At 37.4% G+C, this 20,879-nt stretch overlaps 1 protein-coding gene across 1 annotated transcript in view; it reads left to right on the forward strand.

Annotated features, from left to right (window-relative positions):
- The window catches only part of LOC124722136 (MAP kinase-activated protein kinase 2), a 98,130-nt gene extending 79,353 nt beyond the window's left edge, over positions 1-18,777 (forward strand). Inside the window, exons 6-8 of the mRNA XM_047247343.1 lie at positions 4,187-4,262; positions 4,342-4,552; positions 17,189-18,777. Coding sequence (XP_047103299.1) covers positions 4,187-4,262; positions 4,342-4,552; positions 17,189-17,413 — 512 coding nt within the window. The 3' untranslated portion in view covers positions 17,414-18,777. The remainder of the gene's footprint in view (positions 1-4,186; positions 4,263-4,341; positions 4,553-17,188) is intronic.
- The last annotated feature ends 2,102 nt before the right edge of the window (positions 18,778-20,879 follow it).

Here is a 20,879-nt window from a genome sequence, read left to right on the forward strand (position 1 = left end):
CTGCAACTGGTACTGGGTTCTGGGTAGCATTTTAGTAATACAGATTAGATGTTTGTATAAGTAGGAGCAATCTCCATCTGAGGTTTCTGTTCTGCCTGCCTCCCTGCCTGTCGGTATTCATAGTAAAACATGAAAAATTTTGACTTCTCCGTTATTGTAACTGAATTACATTCTTTAACACTTCATTTTTCAGCCCTTAAATAACTGCAAATATTGAAATTTCTTTAGCATGCTACAAATTCATTGTTAAGGCCAAACTTTCCTTAGTCATGAGAAAATAAAATCGGAAGATGAATAAAATAACTTCAATGTACTTCCACTGACGAATGCTTCACAAGATACAAATCAAAAAGTCCCACTGAATAAGCACAAAATAAAGTTTAAATCACTGAACAGTCTATGTTGTAATTATGTAACTGCTTTATAAATTCCAATTACACATTTCAAGTGGTTAGTGCATTATCAGACTGGAACATTAAGAAAATAATTACAACACAGACACGGGAATGTAGCAAGCAGCAGATCTAAAACTAAAAAGTGAGTAAATTAAAGAAAAAAGCTTCAAAAACTTACTTGATTGAACACTGAAAGTGTTAAGTATAAGGGCTGGTTGTCTTGTGAAACAGTGGAAAACGTGCTTGTCATGAACTGCAAGGGAAACTGAAAAAGAGGTAAATAGATAAATAGTGAAAACATTAAGCATAACGAGATGGAATTGGAGGGGGGGGGGGGAGAGAGATGAATAAAATATAATAGTAATGAGAAAGAGTTGTCATGTAATTAAAACTCACCATAGCAGAAGGAAGAGCCGGTATAGTGTTAAATATGCAGCTACAACCATCAAACTGAGGTGGAACTGCAGTGCCCTCATTGACTGTAAATACAGATGTGGTGCAGCGAGGTCACAGAATGAGAACTGCAGTGAACTGAGGGCCAGTCAGGTGGCAGTGCTGGAACTGTGGGAATATAATTGACGTTCAGGGGAATTTGGAAGATGGAGGAGGGGCGGCGGGCAGGAGGAGGAAAAAGGGGAGGAGGCTAAATGAATTATGTATTAATATGAAAGAATTGGATAAATGGGGGGGAGGGGGTTATAAAAGTGGACATAGTGTGACGTGTGAGGCTCATGCAAGAGGCATGGTAATGTTATAATAAGCGAAAGGGAAACGTGTTGTGCTGTTAGAGGAAAATTTTGACCAAGGAAGAATGGAAAGAAAGGTGCAATAAGCATTGAAATGAAAGGGGGGAGGAGGAATTGATTTTAATAAGGAAATAGTATAAGGAAAAGGGGGGTCAGCAGGAAGATTTTGTTTTGGAAAGAATATGGATAACACAATATCACAAAAAAAATTGGTTTGTGGTAATCAACTACTCAATGAGACTGTGTCCTCCAGACCGTCTCACGAACTTGGAAATCCCTAATTTCTCCTAAAGTGATTGCTTTTTTCCTCTGGGGCCATAGTGGAGGATGCTGATTATGCTTGGTTCTCTTAAGATGATCTGAAAATGCTGAGTTGTTTTTTGAGGGTACCCTTCCTTTAGGAAATGTCTTTCACAGACTTGCCAACCTTCTTAAAGGTCATCATGTGAAGGTAGCTTTCACATTGCCACTGCTTTCTTTGTTCCTTTGTCTCAGGGTCATCTTAATACACCCTGCCCATTTCCATGGTGATTAGGAAGTAATCTGAATTAGCGTGACCCAGCTATAACATACCTGCTGCTGCCTCCATTTGGTGGGCTTTTTGAATGGGTATGTACATTCGCGGAAATTGGCAGGTGTCAATCTTTGTTATATTCAAAATGTTGAAAATTGACCCATGACTGATTTTTCACTGTTTTCACTATCACCCTTCTTTGGAAACCAGTGTACCCACTTCTCTTGCAATTCTCATTTCTTCACAGAGAGATGGTCTGTCGTTCTTCGTCATTCAAACTTGTTTGATGACAGTGGAAGCGTCTGCACCACCTAACCACTGTGTCATATGGTGGTGCATTGTTGCTTTCACAGCATGGATTGGTGCTCCATTGTTCTCTTTCAAATGCAGAAATTGAGTTAATGCGCGGTACTCCATTTTATCAATGGGCTTGACTGTAGGCATGTACATGCAAACAAATAAAACATTAATCACATAATTTTGTTTTCAAGGTGATGATTGAAACTTTTATGCCTACTGCTTATACAGAACTAGTAAGACAAGTAATTTAAAATGGCCTTAGTGGGTATGGTTTTTCTAATGGTTTCTTTGGAAATTGTGAATTAGGTTGATAGTGCTCACTTGTCATTAACATACTGCCCCGTATAGTGACTAATTCTCTTCTTTACATTGTTGGCACCTTCTTAAAGTAATGTATCAAGACATTGTCTTCCATCTCCACACCAATTGATAAATGACCTTACTTTTTCAATAGTTTGTTTCTGAGCCAGAGAACGTCATTAACATTTTTAATTGAATAATCATTATTAGTGTGGTTTTGTTTAAACCAGGGATGTCCAGAATTTTAGCTTACTTGGGCCACATTGGAAGAAGACAAGTATTTTTGGGCTGCACGTAATATACTTGTTCAGTTTATTATAACTTTACGTTAACAGAATTTTTTTACAGATTGTGGGATAGATGCCCACTTTTTGGGCCACATTGATACTTGCTTTGGGCTGCATGCAGCCTGTGGGTTGAACACACGTGGTTTAAACAATTTGAAAGTATTATATACGTAAATGAATATGAATGATATAACTGCCCAAAATATTTCATGTATGTTCAAATAACTTAAGGGAATGCAGCTGGATGACATTGTTGACAACTGCTGATATTATGTCAGGAGCACACCCTGCCATTTGCAAAGTATTTTCAAGTTTTGCTTTGAAAATGGCAGTGTGTGCTCCTGTCAAAATATTGATGCTTGCCGACATCACCCAGCTGTATCCCCATACGTTATTTGAACACTGCATATATCGGAACACTGCATATGCTGAGAGAAACTCGGGTCTCGTATTTCGTATATTCTTCTCTTGGTCATTGCAAAGTATATATAAAAAATGTTTAATCATAATGTCTTCTAAGGTAATTATTCATAATTTTCCAATTTTATTTTAGATTTCAGTGGGTACACGGGCCTGTTCTTGTTGGTCTAGAATATATATCTTTTCAGTCTTAATGAACATAGTGTAAGTTTTGTACAGTAGTATGTGTTCAGAACCTAGTTGTATGTTCCTGCTTGTTGGACTCATTCCTCTTCTGCTTGATATTACTTTTCATTGATGTTAACCAGCAGACTAATGATTGATTTAAATAGTGGCTTTCATCCAATATAGAAGGTGTTAAAAAAGTATTCTGTATTTGGAGAGGTAGTAGCATGGACCAAAACAATGCAAAAATGTCCATTAAACATGGGCTCTAAAATGCATACCCCTAAGAGCTAGGAGCACTTATTCATCTTTACTACTGTGAAACTGTATGCAGTAAACAAATGAGGACACATTCCTCTGCTATTGTCCATGGATACAACATGCAGTTAACATCTCTTCATGATGTCACTGTAAACTGTATCCACAGTTCTGGGTAAATGCAGCGTATACATTAATGCTAATGGAACAGTTTGCATTTTGATAAGTTTGTGTAATGCTTTTACTTTTAATTTTATCTTTCCATTCAACAGCGTAATGGAGTGCTGTTATTGCACAAAGGAAATGGCAGTCATGACCTTCTGTTATGGCCTGACAAATGGTAGCTACTGTAGGGCTTGTGTCCTGTATGCTGTAAAATATCCAGAATGCACAAAGTTATCAAAATATACACTGGTTCCATTAGAACTAATGTATTCACTGCAGTTAGCCAGAACTGTGAATATAGTGTACAGTAACAACATTAAAACATATTAACTGCATGTTTTATCCGTGGACATATGAAGAATGTGCTTTCATTTGCTTAGTACATTTTGTATGTCATTTGTAACAGCAAAAAGCATGCAGTAGAAGAGATGTTTAATAGTAGCAAAGATGAATAAGTGCTCATATGTCTTAAAGTATGCATTTTAGAGCCCATGTTTATGGGACGTTTTTTCTTCTCTGTCCATTCTACCATCTCTAAAAATATGGAATATCTGTTTTAAACACCATGTATATGTAATTTAAATAGTCTCAAAATCTAATGTCGTAGAAAATGATTTATTTCAAATTTTATTCCAGCACCTGAGGTACTTGGACCAGAAAAGTATGACAAGAGCTGTGACATCTGGTCATTGGGTGTTATAATGTATATTCTGTAAGTACACATATTTGATTTGTTCCCTTTCAAAGTTAGCATTTCTCCGAATTCTGATTTGATGGTATTCTCTTTTCAGGTTATGTGGTTTCCCACCCTTTTACAGTAACCATGGCCTGGCAATATCACCAGGTATGAAAAAACGTATACGAACAGGGCAGTATGATTTTCCAAACCCTGAGTGGCAGAATGTTTCACAAGACGCAAAAGATCTTATCCGTGGTATGCTGTGTATCGAACCGACCCACCGCCTTACAATAGATCAAGTGATGCAGAATAAATGGATTGCTGTGAGTATCATTATATATTCGTTATATAAAGTTCGAGGATTTCTGAAGTAAATCACATAGGAATATTGATTCAGTCATTATTATTGTTTATTGTCTGCGCAACATGTTATGAGGGGTTTGCTCTATCACTTTAATTAAGGTTGCCACTCATACAATACTGAAGTGTAAGTAATGCTGACTTTAAGATATTTTTGTGAAGTGTTATTTATTTGTTATATAATACCACTTCAAATACACTCCTGGAAATGGAAAAAAGAACACATTGACACCGGTGTGTCAGACCCACCATACTTGCTCCGGACACTGCGAGAGGGCTGTACATGCAATGATCACACGCACGGCACAGCGGACACACCAGGACCCCGCGGTGTTGGCCGTCGAATGGCGCTAGCTGCGCAGCATTTGTGCACCGCCGCCGTCAGTGTCAGCCAGTTTGCCGTGGCATACGGAGCTCCATCGCAGTCTTTAACACTGGTAGCATGCCGCGACAGCGTGGACGTGAACGGTATGTGCAGTTGACGGACTTTGAGCGAGGGCGTATAGTGGGCATGCGGGAGGTCGGGTGGACGTACCGCCGAATTGCTCAACACGTGGGGCGTGAGGTCTCCACAGTACATCGATGTTGTCGCCAGTGGTCGGCGGAAGGTGCACGTGCCCGTCGACCTGGGACCGGACCGCAGCGACGCACGGATGCACGCCAAGACCGTAGGATCCTACGCAGTGCCGTAGGGGACCGCACCGCCACTTCCCAGCAAATTAGGGACACTGTTGCTCCTGGGGTATCGGCGAGGACCATTCGCAACCGTCTCCATGAAGCTGGGCTACGGTCCCGCACACCGTTAGGCCGTCTTCCGCTCACGCCCCAACATCGTGCAGCCCGCCTCCAGTGGTGTCGCGACAGGCGTGAATGGAGGGACGAATGGAGACGTGTCGTCTTCAGCGATGAGAGTCGCTTCTGCCTTGGTGCCAATGATGGTCGTATGCGTGTTTGGCGCCGTGCAGGTGAGCGCCACAATCAGGACTGCATACGACCGAGGCACACAGGGCCAACACCCGGCATCATGGTGTGGGGAGCGATCTCCTACACTGGCCGTACACCACTGGTGATCGTCGAGGGGACACTGAATAGTGCACGGTACATCCAAACCGTCATCGAACCCACCGTTCTACCATTCCTAGACCGGCAAGGGAACTTGCTGTTCCAACAGGACAATGCACGTCCGCATGTATCCCGTGCCACCCAACGTGCTCTAGAAGGTGTAAGTCAACTACCCTGGCCAGCAAGATCTCCGGATCTGTCCCCCATTGAGCATGTTTGGGACTGGATGAAGCGTCGTCTCACGCGGTCTGCACGTCCAGCACGAACGCTGGTCCAACTGAGGCGCCAGGTGGAAATGGCATGGCAAGCCATTCCACAGGACTACATCCAGCATCTCTACGATCGTCTCCATGGGAGAATAGCAGCCTGCATTGCTGCGAAAGGTGGATATACACTGTACTAGTGCCGACATTGTGCATGCTCTGTTGCCTGTGTCTATGTGCCTGTGGTTCTGTCAGTGTGATCATGTGATGTATCTGACCCCAGGAATGTGTCAATAAAGTTTCCCCTTCCTGGGACAATGAATTCACGGTGTTCTTATTTCAATTTCCAGGAGTGTATTACAACAAATAAGTACTGCTCATAAGAAGTGAAAATATACGATAACTATAATAGTGTAGTGTGTTGTTTACTTTCAATACACCTGATTAAAATCTTATCCAACTCACTACAGAGAGAGAGTGATCTATTTTAGTTGCCACCATCTTTGCAGCTTGACACAGGTAAAGAACTTATTTATTGAATATAATTTGAGAGATTTGTTGTAAGTAAACTGGCAGTAAAATTGTAGTTTATGTATAAAATCATTTATCACGCATAATAATTACTAGCTACCCACTCCAGCTTCATACAGGTAGCATTAAGTATCACAGGATGAATGACTTGCCTGATATAGTGGTAATTAATTACTTGCAAAAACCATTCTTGTGAATGAGCTGATGTGTTAGTATCAAAAGCTTTGCAGTAGTTCCTGAGCACATACTGATAGAAAGAATGATAGGGGACTTGATTTCATCATAGGTCAGCCAGTTTACACAAAATATTTATAAACTACAGTAAAACCCACCATTAATGAATCGCTGGGGACTAAAATATGTGTTCCCTAAACAGAGGTTTTCTGTAAACAGGGGCTTTCTGTAAATGGGAGTAACCCAGAAACATAATTAAAAGTTGTTTAGGTGATGTAAGTGCTATTTAATTGTGAACTTACCAAAATCCTATGCTATAAATTTAAGTACAGAAACACATATACATATTATCACACTTTGCGCAAAACACTTCCTTTAAAACTTTGTTTTTTGAAATCAAGAAGAATTGTTTTGTCCTTGTAGCATCTTGTGTTGACAGAAGTTGTTGCTCCAATTGGTTGATATTAATTAGAAGTGATTCATCTACATTAAAAGAGGAAAAGTGGTTCATTATGCTATCGGCTCCATGCACAGTAGTTGCAAAACATGGTGCAATGGATACTAGAGAAATGTGGACATGGAGATATATAGACAGTAGGGTCTGCTGGAGATTTGTGGACGCCACCTTTGCCAGGTAGTTTGGTCACCAGTCACTTGAGACAAGGCCGGTGATGTCCGCTAATCCTCACTTTCAAGTCATTGTGTTGGCATCTTTCTCAACACTTTATGAGGGCTTGCTAAAAAGTAATGGCTGTGAATTTTTTATTTTAAAACTCTTAAAGATTTTCAAATAAAACAAACATTATCAACATTCCACATCTTTATTCATGTGTACGTATTTGCAGCCCTCTGCTACTAGAGGACTCTGAATTGTGGCATAACTATGTTAATGTGTGAGAAACAGCGTGCTGTAATCTAGTTTTGAATTCGATGAGATTGTCCACGTGTGGCGCACCCTCTCCATCAGCATGACAATGGCAGACCACACATGAACAATGTGAAATATTCAGCAATTCAATGCTATGGGTCCATTGTTGTTGAACATCCTCCATATTGTCCTGCCTCAGCACCACTTCATTTTCAGCTGTTTCTAAAACTTGAGGACTTCACTTTGATAGTGATGATGTGGTGCAATCAGATTTGAGGTTGTGGCTTCGTCAACAAAGTCAGACATTCTACAGTGACTGTACCAAAAACAGGTCTCTCGTTGGGAGAAATGCATTCATTGCAACGGTTTCTGTATTGAGAAATAAATATGTAGACATGAAGAATAAAGCTGGAGATTGTTAACAAGATTTGTTTTATGTAAAAACATTGAGTTTTCACATCAAAAATTTAGAGGCATTACTTTTTAGCACATCCTTGGGTTAACAGTACTGTATTATCAGTCCAGTATATTGAAGCCACCATCATGCTATCAGTATTTGCGTCACCATTTTCATTTAGCCACATGATTTCAAGAAGACAAGATACTGAACAGTTTAGCATTTCTTGCTATTTTATTAATGTGGCTTATGAAGAATTAAAAATGTCATGGGATGGAATAGAGAGAGGAAATGTGGTAATTGGAGAGGAAATTGAAAAAAGGTTAGGAGTAACTGAAATTTGTGGCAACAGGAAGGACATTTGAGCGATGTTTGGTGTTGTAATATCAGCAAACAATGGCAATGCAAGTCACCTTGAAAACCTGTGACACAATTTTGTCTGTTACGTAATAATGTTTTTAGTAAATTTAAGAAAAGTAAAGGAATATTTATTTTGTGTTGTGTGATTGTTCTTTCATATGCAATGCAGATCAGTGCCGATGTAGAATAAGTTGCAGATATAAAAAAAAATTGGAATAAAATTTTTGAAATATATACAGATTCAGATTTTGATCAGCAGGTAACTAAATATTGCTACAGCTAAATGGCCAGATTCCTTAATCATTTTTTCTAATATCGTGAGAATGATGTACAGTTCTTGTATAAATACGATATACTGTTCGAAGTGGATGCAGTTTTCTGTAGCTGCGTTGTGGAATACTGTTATGATTTAATTTGAGAAGCTAAAACAGTTTTAATTTTTAATGTGAAATCAGTGTCCCAGAGTATCATTTATTAAACACATTCCGAAGTGTTAAATGTAACCATTATTGCCTACACTTATACTACCTAAGAATTTTGTGTTTAAACAATATTAAAAAAAAATTAAATCTGAAGAGCTAGGAGTTAGTTTTTTTTAAAATTTGTAGTACCAATACTTTCATGCATCCATATATTGCTATTTCAAGCATATTCTGGAGCCAAACAATGCTTTCCTCTTGTTTGTGGACTGTTATTTGAACAATTCGCCCTTTTCACATTAAACAACATCGTGTAATTTTTTGTAGCAGTTTTAGAACAGTGTCTGGTTGAGAAGTGTTGTTGTCTGGGGCCCGAAAGGTGGGAGAGGGTCAGAGTACCCATAACTCTGGAGCAGGTAAATCCTCCTTTGAACTGGTTGTTCCCTGCAAATGTCCAGTGTCTGTTAGTCTGTGTGTCTGCATATCTCCAGACCCAGTGCATCATCATCATCATCATCATCATCATCATCATCACCACCACCACAAGATGCTGTCCTGGAATGTCACATTTTCAGGAATGTCTACTCCTTCCTTCTTCTGAAACAGTGTTGTCTTCAGCAGCAACTGATGTACCCCAACAACCTCTGTGAAACAGTTTAAAACAGTCTCTTGTATACACAGTTTCAGGCAGCAACAAGCATGAGCATAGCCTGTAGAATCTCGAGTCACATCACTTCTTGCCTCTCAAGGGTTGGAATTGACTTCTGCATAACTGCAATCCCATATTTGAGTTTAACAGAATGTGTTATGTCTATGTCCAGATGTTGCAGTTTGTAGGAAGGAACACAACATTTAAATTTCTCAGTAATGATGTTTCCTTAGGAAGACAGAACATTGGTCAATGATAAATACTGTATTCGTCACCACTGCAGCCACCTTGTCACCTAACGCTTGAGAAATCTGACATCATCTGCGCATTGCTTTTGTTTTCCATCACTATTTACACACAACAGTGCAGTCATTCTTTATTGACTGCTTTCACCTCCATGGCATTTATGTCCCTTAATGGAATACATTTTTAGAGGAAGTAAATTACGAAAGATGCTAGTTTCATCTGATTTCAAAATATCTTTGGACTCAGTACCCTGTATCAATTATGGCAATGTAATGTTTTTCCAGTAGTTCACACTTTCTACACACAGATTGACATTTTTAAAAAAAATGGTGCAATCAACTGTACTGAAATTTTCAACACTGATCTTCAAAGTTATTTCACGAGCCTCCTCTTGCAGTATATTTCTACTTATAGGAATGCTGCCACCATTTTAAAAGAATATTTTCCTTATGGGTCCAGCTTTGGCTTTTAAGAACACCTTCTTGTTTTTGAATATGATCATCAGGTTTTGCTGAACTTTTAGCTGTTTGTATTTGCGTGCCAAAACACACAGAATTTCCGTAAAAGTGGATTTGTTAATTCAGGTTTTTACTGTATATACACAAACCTTCCTCATGAATCAGTCAGCCTATTAGTGAAAACTATATAAAGTACATGTAGTGCTTCCTGAGATTAGCCTTCATGTACAGACAGGAAAAAAAGCTGTGGTGGACATAAATTTATAGTATTTAGTGATTTGTTGTAATACATGAAGTGACATATGTAACAAATGTGAATCACCTTCCAGAAACTTTTTAAAATCAGTGGCACCCACATTTTAGTAATACTAAAAGGCTGAAACCCTCAAAATATTTTGTGTAATACTATTTTATTTCAAACATTTTGTTGTTAAAATTTCATTCCTGTGATAAATGTTGTAAGACATAAACTTCTATTTTTATTTCATTATTTGTCTCAAACTTCTGTATGCACATAAATGAGATATTCAAATATTTACATAACATGGTTCTGGTACAAGTTCTGCAATATCGATTTCAATTTGCATTGAAGCAAAACGAAGTTGATGTACAAACAACTCATGGGCCACTGCATTATGCTGAGTACTTCATTGAAGAAAATGTACTTTCCCAGATATGATGACCTGAAAAAGGATTTTAAGTGCAAATTCTGCGAGTTTTGGATACCGATGTTATGGCATGACTTCAAAAATTGAAGCATTGCCATCTGTTTTGTATAGCATGAACAGGTCTTTTGTAAACTGCAGCGTTGTTCATGAAGATTACTTGTAACACTTCAGTAAGTTGTTAGTTTTCATTAGATTATTAAAGAAAGTGATATCTAGTTCCAAAGATTTAATATATTAAAAACAAGTATGAAACTCATTGGAGGCTTCATCAATAATGGAAGTTGATCTTGAAAATTTTGCTTCTGTGTGTTCTTGTTCAATTCATAGCAACATGGGACATAAAAATTTTCCTTGTTTGGTTGCAGTTTAAACAGCTTAAGTTTATAACGTAATCCATTAACAGCTACAAAATATCACAGTGCATCCTTTCCATGCAAAAGTCAATTCAAATCATAATAAAGTTAATCTTTCAGTTTGTTTTAAAATTCCATGGAATCCAATTTTTTCCTTCTTTATTCAAAAGAAAAGTTCTTTTGCGAAAAAAAAGAACAAGTTTAACAGTTTTCTACACACAACAAACGAATTTTGGAATGAAGAAGTGGGTTTTTGTATTTCAAGTCAGCTTGTTCCAAAAATTAAGTTTTCAGTGATGTGGTGATCACTTTCATCCATGTGTTATATTCATAATTTCATTTCATTTACATCTTTTATTGTGGAGATCATTTGACAGTTTTCATAAAAAAAATAATGCAGTAAAAAGTAATTTTTTTAAACATTTTTCTTAATTTGTCAGTGAAGCCATTTTCACTACCAATCAATTAAACCACCAATTTTGTCAACACTCTTTTAATTTCATTAAAAATATCCAAACCTGTTGTTCTAAACAGTTGAACTTAGGCAAGTAACTCCTCATTTACAGAAAAGTTATCCATTACTATGTGAATAAAAATTAGTAGTTGACTGAGATCTTTTTGATAAGTTCTCTTGTGCACAGACACAAAGAATAATTGAGTTTCCAATTAAATTGATAAGCTTAATTTTATATGCTCTAGCTCACATCAAGAATTCTGCTTTTTATAGTGTTATATGACAAAGCTGTTGTTAGAGAGCATCTTTGTAAGCAAATGATTTTGCCATTTCTGTTGCACATTCTTTCACAAGTATGCCATTAGTGAAGCATTTTCGATATTTTGCAAGTTTTAAGCATGCTTCATGCAGCTCAGTGAAAGCCTTTTTCTTTAAGACTCAATTGTTCAAGCAACTATTGGATTTCTTTTTTAACTTGTCTACAAAGCGCACTGTTCGTAATGAGATTGATACTTGTAAGTCGCCTCATGGAATGAAGAGAAATAAGCACAGTTACTGCCTTTGGTTTTACGCAAGCATTTTTTATGTATTAAACATCGGGATTTTTCATAGGAATTATGTACAAAAAGTACATAATCTCCCACTCCTCATAGAAAACACGGTTTTCAGTATTCTTCCTTCTTGACATTCTCAAGAACCTCAATAGAAAAATAGCCACAATAATGACCTGATAACCTAACTGATAGCCCAATATTAAGGGGAGCAAATCTGAATAAATCACTGAGAAGCAGACCAACAAAACAGCGATGCCTCTGTGAAGTCTGACTGTGACTAAATGTTAAGAGACCCTATGTTTTCAAGAAACTATTGTACAATGATTTCTGATAAACAATCAAACCATAGGCTGGAGTGAGGCTGTGACTAGGTTGTGTGAATAGAGTTGGATGGGGAAGTGCTTGCAAGCCAGGCCTGGTCTAAATGCGTATTGATATTATTGCAGTAGCTTTCTGAAGATTTGTTTGTACTTTCCACAAAATTTTTATATTTAATGTGGTGTTAAGATGTTACACTTGATGTCTCAGTACACGCTCCTTTTTCCTTATTTTATTGTTAGTTTAAGAACTGACCAAATACTCTTTAATTGTATGGCTTTTTTTAGGTTTATGGTTTACTATGTATAACATTTTTAACCTTATATTTGCCTCTCAGAGCACTTTTATTTCTATATTTTTAGTATGAGCCCTAAAGATTGTTATGTCAAGTGATCAAAATTCTATAACTTTCACCTCCAGTTACTCATTTAAGACTAATAGGTGAAGACTATTCTGAGCTACATTTAAAAAAGTTAATGTACGTTTTGCATTAGTACATTTTGGAGCAGGTGGATGAAACGAATTTTGTGATCAGTGGTGTAATTTTCGTGGGAGAGGCAGGTTCTGAAGACAAAGAAAACTGTTACTTCACTGACCTATGTGATAACTACCCTGCTTTATAATCCATTTTGCTGATAAACAGTATAAATTTGAAGTACAAAAAGTCTGTATGTTTCAGTATGCTGGAAAGATGAGAAGTTCTTGGCCCAGAAAAATAACGGCATTGATAATGATTAAATTTTGTTTTTATTTTGCTAGTATAGGCTGCACAGTATCGTTGGTGAAGTCTCAATTTTATCTGTGAAATAGTTTTGCTTTTACAGCAAAGCAGCTGAAAGTATTTCTGTGGCTCTGTTTTGTTTGAGTGGATAGACATTAATACCATGTCGCTGTGAAATTCTTTGTTTCGGATGGTTTATAGCAAATGGGAAAAGGGGGGGGGGGGGGGGGGAAGAGATCAAAAGTCGGTGAAGGTTTGTAAGGTATTGGCTGCTCCAATTTAAACAGTTAACAGATGAATGATGAGACCCAATCGGATGGCTGCACAAATTAGCATACGCTTCCAGGAGGTGCTCTGGCCCCAGATGGAATCGACATGGCAGATTAACGATGAGAACTGATGTGTGTGCTATACTGAATGTGGTTTTTAGGTAGTTTCCCCACATCTGCCCAGGTGAATACTGGGCTTGTCCCATGCCCTGCCTCAGTTATATGATTCACAAACATTTGAAAAATGCTTGCAAACTTCCACTCTAGATGCAAACAAATGCTGTTCTAGGAGTTGTTGGAGGGGGGGGGGGGAGGTGTTATGACAGGAAGGGCATCTAATCATTCTTTACCACCAACATTGCCAGATCCAAAAATTAGCATCCCAACCCTATGAAGATGTGGGATGAATTTCAGAAAAGAATAGATGAGTGACAGAATTCAGATATAGCTGTACTTCTCTTGACCGTCTGAAGGATTCCCAAAAATGCAAGCACAGATGAAAAGTTGAGGAAAGGTGCAATAAAGTATTTGATGATCAGTAGTTAAAATCGTATGAAATAGCTGAAATAGTTGACGTATCAGATAAAGCAGTACTGTGCATTTAATTGAAGAATTAATTATGAGAATGCTATCAACAGCAGCAAATGGTGATGAGTGCAAATGTTTGGCAATAAATTTTTCTTTCCTCTTACATTTAGCAATAGAAGACATTTTTAGTACACCTTTCATAAAGTAAATCTCTCTTCTCCAGCATGAATTAACAAAATCCCTCCCTCCCCCCCACCTCTCCACTTAGGTTTTTTTGTGTCATTGAGTTCAATCAGTTACATTCTGCCCTGAGGTAAAACAGATGACTTAGTAATAGGATACATATATTGCCCTCTGGGAATTAATATGATGCTTTCATTGCGTAATGATTGATGTTTGTCAGTGTGTGCGTAAGGCAGTATTATCTGCTGTTGTTGTATTTATAAAGCTGCTCAAAAAAGTAAACTTAATAAAATTGAAGGGGTAATACAATACATATAAATAAAGACAGCAACAACAGATATATGGGTTTCTTTAATAAGATTTTGTTTTTCATGCATAACTTCAGCTGGAGATAAAAAATTTTGATCAAGCAACAAAATCCTTCACATAAGACCAAAAACAGTACCTTGCCTGGATGTTTTCACACTGCATCCACTTTTACAGAATCTATTTATGGAAGTGTTCAGGATGGAGATATTGAAAAATGGAAGGAAAATTTTGATTATCCCACCATTTTTCTGTGTGTTTTCTAATCCTGCTTTCTGTTTCAGTATGTAGATATTTGTAATTTGCTTCTTTCCCATTTTTTACCCCAGCTTTGTGTTTCATTATCATTTCAGTGCACACTTTGTTCTGGACAGTGTTAGCATTTTTGATCATTTACTTCAGTTAGCTTGTCTTAGGCAAGAGTGATTTTAAAGTCATTATTTCTTGTCTTTTTGATTGATAGTGATTTTTCAGTTCCAAACAAAATATTGCCTCAAGATTTACATCCAGACTTGTATGCCTGTGTGCATGGTAAAATTCTGCATCTTCTGTTTCTGGATGGGAGTGATTTATGAGTTAATACCGTCCAACGTTTGTCTTGACCAAGCTTAGGGTTTTGCCATTTAGTTGCCCTTGCTTGAATTTTTTCATGCTGACATTGGATGGAAACCACAGTGAAAATGTGTGGCGTTGATATATCTCCCACTGGTTGTTAACAGTTATTTGGGCTTATAATGTGATTAGTGTTTCTCTGGACAAATTTTGGTGGTTTGTGTTCCATCATCCTGGGATAATTTGTGCCATGTTCACAGATCTTATTTGATTGCTAGATACATTTATAACATTGTCACCTTTTTTACTGAGTTTTGTGTTGAATAATCAATTATCAATGCTCTCTATGCAGAATTTCCCATTCCCATATGTGTTTCATGATAGTGTGGCATGTTTGATATTTTGGTGCTCTAATGGATCATCTATCCGGTCCACTGGTTGCACATTACGCTGATCTATCACAATTGACTTAACCGTTGAGTAATTAATTGTACTGCATTTTGATGAAATTTCTTCTATTATTTGAGTCTTTAGTAGCTTTTTTAATGGTCTTCACTGTCATCATAAAATGTATTATGTCAAAGTTAGTGGTTGTTTTGCCACTTTGCATTGTGAACAAAACATGTTGAGCTGTCTTTTTTTTTTTTTTTTAATGACAACAAGAACACTGACAGGAAAAAAATGGAGCACCATAAAGTAATTAATGTAGAGTAATGAAATTTAGGGAATACATTTGTGTGGGTAACATTGCAAGATCCCAGATTAATGTAAGTGCGAGATAAGCCATTGCAAATGTGAAATGCTGGTACATTAATAACTGGCGGAACTACCAGAATGTTGAATGCAAGCATGCAAACATGCACACATTGTTTTGTACAGATGCTGGATGTCAGTTTGTGAGCTGAAGTTCCATGCCTGTTGCACTTGGTCAGTTAATACAGGGACGATTAATGCCATTTGTGGATGACACTGGAGCTGTTGTCCAATGTCCCATATGTGCTCGATTGGAGACTGATCTGGTGGTCAAGCAGGACAAGGCAACATGTTCTTTCTGTAGAACATGTATGCTGTTCATGAATAGCAGCTCAACAGGCAAATCGTTAGATTTACTTACAGATTTGCAGATAGGGTGCGTGAGATAGCCACGAGAGTGCTCCTGTTGTCACATGAAATTGCACTTCGGACCATAACTCCAGGTATAAGTTGAGTGTGTCTAGCACACAGACGAGATGGTTGCAAGCCCTCAGTTGGCCTTCTCCCAACCAACACAGTGCCATCACTAGCACTGAGACAGGCCAGCATTTATCAGAAAACACAACAGACCTTTACCCTGCCTGCCAATGAGCCCTCGCTTGACACCACTAGAGTTGCAGATGGTAGTGGCTTGGGATCAGCGGAATGCATGCTGTAGAACATCTGACTCGGAGCTATCCTTGAAGTAAGCAATTTATAACAGTTTGTTGTGTCACTGTGGTTTCAACTACTGCTCAGATTGCTGCTGCAGATGCAGTATGATGCGTCAGAGCCATACACTGAACATGACGGTGTTCACTCTTGGTAGTACGTGACTGTCTTGTGCCTGGTCTTCTAGTGACCATACAGTCTTGTGGCCACCACTGCCAGCAATCACGTGCAGTGGTTACATTCCTGCCATGTCTTTCTGCAGTATCACGGAAGGAACATCCAGCTTCTCATAACCCTATTACAAGACTTCATTCAAACTCAGTGAGATGTTAGTAATGGTGCCTTTGTTGCCGTAAAAGTCATTCTTGAGTGACATCAACTCAATGCAGCCAATCTCAAAGGTAACTAACACTCACAATCATTACAGTGTGTATTTAAAGCAAATTTGATTTTTGTCCTCATTATGACACTACTAGCGACACTCTTTATGTAACTGTTGTGAAATTTGAATAGACATCATCATTCAGATGAAACATATCTATCGACTTTTGCTCAACTCGTCTGTGGTGTTGTAATTCTTTTTTCCATCAGTGTATATAACTGTTTCCAAAATATCACATGCTTGTTATTTTGATTTACTGCTGTGAATTTTGTGTGAAATCTGTCATCCTGTCATGACCTGTAAATTGTCTATTGTCGTTTGAATTTATTGTAATTGATGTGTTAAAAAATGTTGGTTTTACACACAGACTCCCTTTACATCTAAAAAGAATGGTTCATACTGTGCAAATAATAAGATGCTAATTTTTATTAATGCTAATTTATTACATTTTGTCTTTCCGATGAGAGGGTATCTAGGGTGACCATTATGGGAAAATGTTTTAACGCAGTTTGTTCCAGTGATACTTTTTTTAATTTCCAGCAATATACAGAAGTACCACAGACTCCTTTACATACTGGTAGAATGCTGCGAGAAGGGGAAGATATCTGGCCAGAAGTTCAAGAAGAAATGACACGCTCATTAGCAACTATGAGAGTTGACTATGACCAGGTTCACATAAAAAATTTAGATAATTCGAACAACCCTCTTCTCAATAAACGTCGTAAACGTGTTACAGGAGATGCTGGTGGTATTCACCAGCAATAGTTTTGAACAGTGTCTGAAATATTTGCTATATTGAATGGTGCTGTTAACAAAGTGAAGTGTGCCACAATAGAACATTGATGGGGGGTTATATAAGACTCTGTACTGGGCTTAGTTTTGTGGTAAAGTGATTTGTGAAACTGTATGTGTGTCTGTGTGTGTTAATTTTTTTGGCATTTCATAGGGGAGTATTAACTTTGAGTAACAGAAAGTGCAGAGTTTGTTAGTACAAATTCTTACATCTGAGCTAAAAATACAGTGAAAACGAGAGTTTTGTATGGGTTGTATGATACTGTTTCTATACAGTAAATCATTGATAATTTTTTGACAGTGTGCTTAATCTCCTCTTTGAACTGTTGGTATATTTTAGCTACTTAATTTTTCAAAACAGTATTTATGCACTTACGTTCAGCTGTGAATTTCATTTACTTTAGTTTTGTAAGAAAATCTCAGTATACTTCCATGCAGATCTTAAGATCACCACATCAGCCAAAGGAAGAGTTTGCCTGTATCAACAAATATTTCTATGGTTGGATTGACATGTTTAGATTCTTAGCTATGTAAATATGACCCCATAAATGAATACACACTGACTTGAGTTCTTGATCATCAGTATTTGTTGTACCAGAATTGGAGATAACCTAAGCAATATGAAGTGATGAGGTTCGCATTTGGGTGGTAGTGATATCATTCTTAGGAAACTGAGTGCTGTGCATTTTGATGTGTAATCTGTTTGTGTTTTGTTACACTTTCGTGCCTTAAAAAAAGCCAGTTAAAAGAAGATTTAGGCTCATGCCTTGGAGTTGTGTACCTATGGCTTTGTTCAGATAGTTCTTAGGAAAAATATGTGCAGAAGATTTGTAAATGAAACAGGTAGTATCAGAAAATAGAAGAAACAATTAAAAGTGCATTTTGTCCTGCTCAAAGTAATATTTCAGTTGTTTATTTTCATTTGTAATTGCTTTAGAGCATGGTTCTCTCCCATTGATACGGGAGAGTTGATTGTGTTGTTAAAAACAATTTTCAGTAGATTGCAGACAAGACATCAACCGGTTAACTGACAACATATTACTGCTGCATTGTGTTGACAAAAATTTGTAGATGAATAAAACCTGTATGCACCATTTGTGTATGATAAATGCTGTTTTTGTATTTTTGTCGGAAATTAGTATTATGAAGTATTTGTATTATTTTGAAATGACACACATTACTAAATCTGAAAAGTGATCATATTATAAGCAATCCAGAATAGAAAATATTTGACTGCAGAAGCCATGTGCAAAAATTTGGCTCACATTTAATAAATGTATCATGTATAAGATGCTGTGTAATATTTGTCAATACAAACAAGCAAGTTGATTGTTGAAGTCTCTGTGACCATTTTTTAATACATTTAAATGTTTTTAGTATCTTCAGTATTACTTTTAAAAGTTGTTGTTATGAATTATGTTTGGTAATTTTAGCCCATATTTTATTAAGTTTGCAGAGAAATCTAGAGAATAAGGCTTAAAATATCTTTCTCCTCCCAATCCCTACTCCCCCCCCTCCCCAACACACACACACACACACACACACACACACACACACACACACACACACACACACACACTCGACACTGGAAAGAGTTTAATGTGGTGTATTACCCAACCACGATATTATTGCATATGCCCTCCAGTGGCTGTTATTGGAAACGCGGTAATATTATAGTAAACAAATACGGAGGTGACTAAGGAAAACACATCACACTAGCAATGCTTTCAGGTCAGTTGTGCATATACTATGAAATGGTTTAGCGTCTAGTCATGAAATATTGTAACTAGTGCAATGAGGTGTTGTCCATAATCATGGGAGTGGAAAACAGGATGTTGCCGTAAATGTCGACACATTCAGGTGAAAAAGAGCTTATATTAAAAGTTGTGCAATTTCGCCTGGAAGAAAAAAAGCAGAATTGGGTTGTGAAGATTTAACAAATGGAAGAAACTGAAGAAAAAGTCAAAACTTCTACAAAACAAAGGTGTTCTAGGAAGTAGTTTCTCAAGATGACTTTGATAAAACACGAATTAGAACGCAATTTTTGGAGCATTATGAGCAGAAGACGAAAATTGTAATGTTAAGAAAGCTGCTTATATTTTGAAAAACTGAGATAAATTTTCTGGGGAGGAGGGAAACATTTCCGGAAATTTTGAGAGATGGGATATATCTTCAAAAATATAAAAATAACAGAACCCTCCTGATAGAATATTGTGACATTATTGCAAAGAGTGTGGAATACTTGAGGGCAATTAGAAATGATGAAAAGGGGACAAATAAACGAATGGTATTCACAAACGAAATGTGGGTGTATACGCATTATTCCATGAAAAAGTGCTGGCAGTGTGAAGTAGTTCTGAGTGCAATGGCTAAAAGTAGTGTGGCCCAAAGAGCTATTGTTGTCCACACTGGAGGTGGAATGGATTTCATATAGAGAGCAGTAAATTCATTATTGGAAATCTAAATCCCAAGATTATTGCAATGATATGGAATAATTATCACAAATAGTTACAAGAGACATTGATGATTTCTAACATCGTACCTGGTAATATTGTTGTTGTTAACACTGTATAATATGTTCAGACAAATAAAGCTCTCGGTACTACAACTCGCATGATTGAATGGCTCATTCACAAAAAACATTAGTTTTCAACTGAGCTTAACAAGAAATGAGCTTTTAGAAATTGTGCATTATAATAAGCCAAAGCCTGTTTTCAAAGCAGATACAGTTTTAAAGCATGAGCAATATACTGTTCTCAGACGGCTCCCACCCTACAACTGTGATTTGAACACTACAGAGCTAGTCTGAAATATAGGGAAATGACAAATAGCAGGAAAAAATGTTTCTTCAATTAATGGAATTACGCTGACACAAATAACCAGAGAGTCTGTATCTAAGATTACCCAACATGACTGAATTAAAGCTTGCAAACATGTAAAAGGAATTGAAACGGAATACAGGCACAGAGATGGGTTAATGGAAGAAGCAATAGAGAGGATAATAATCAATGCTGGTCTGGAGAGTGAACATGAATATACATGAAGGTGACAGTGATATGGCAACTGACAATAAATGAAATTGGAATAGATTCCAGTAAAGCTGATGCAGCAGATGAAGAACTTAGCATGTACCCCTTGTGTGACTGACCACCCACTTCATAACTTTATAATCACCAGGGGTAGTGCAGATTACATTGTATAACTGTAGTTGTATTGTCCTTCCTTCCCTTGGCAACCCTTACATGGCGATTCACGGTAAGCTGACCAAAGCACCTTCACTCTCAGGTGCAATAGTATTGTTGTTCACTAATAATTTTCAGGAGCTTTCAGTCACAAAACACACAGTACACTCAATTCAGCCAGTTCAGCAAATATTTGGTGATAGTATAAGATTTTAGACTTCAGTCCTATTAATAGAGCCAACATAGGGATGCTGATT

This window comes from Schistocerca piceifrons, chromosome X, assembly GCF_021461385.2.
Source record: "Schistocerca piceifrons isolate TAMUIC-IGC-003096 chromosome X, iqSchPice1.1, whole genome shotgun sequence".
NCBI classification, from domain to species: Eukaryota; Metazoa; Arthropoda; class Insecta; order Orthoptera; family Acrididae; genus Schistocerca; species Schistocerca piceifrons.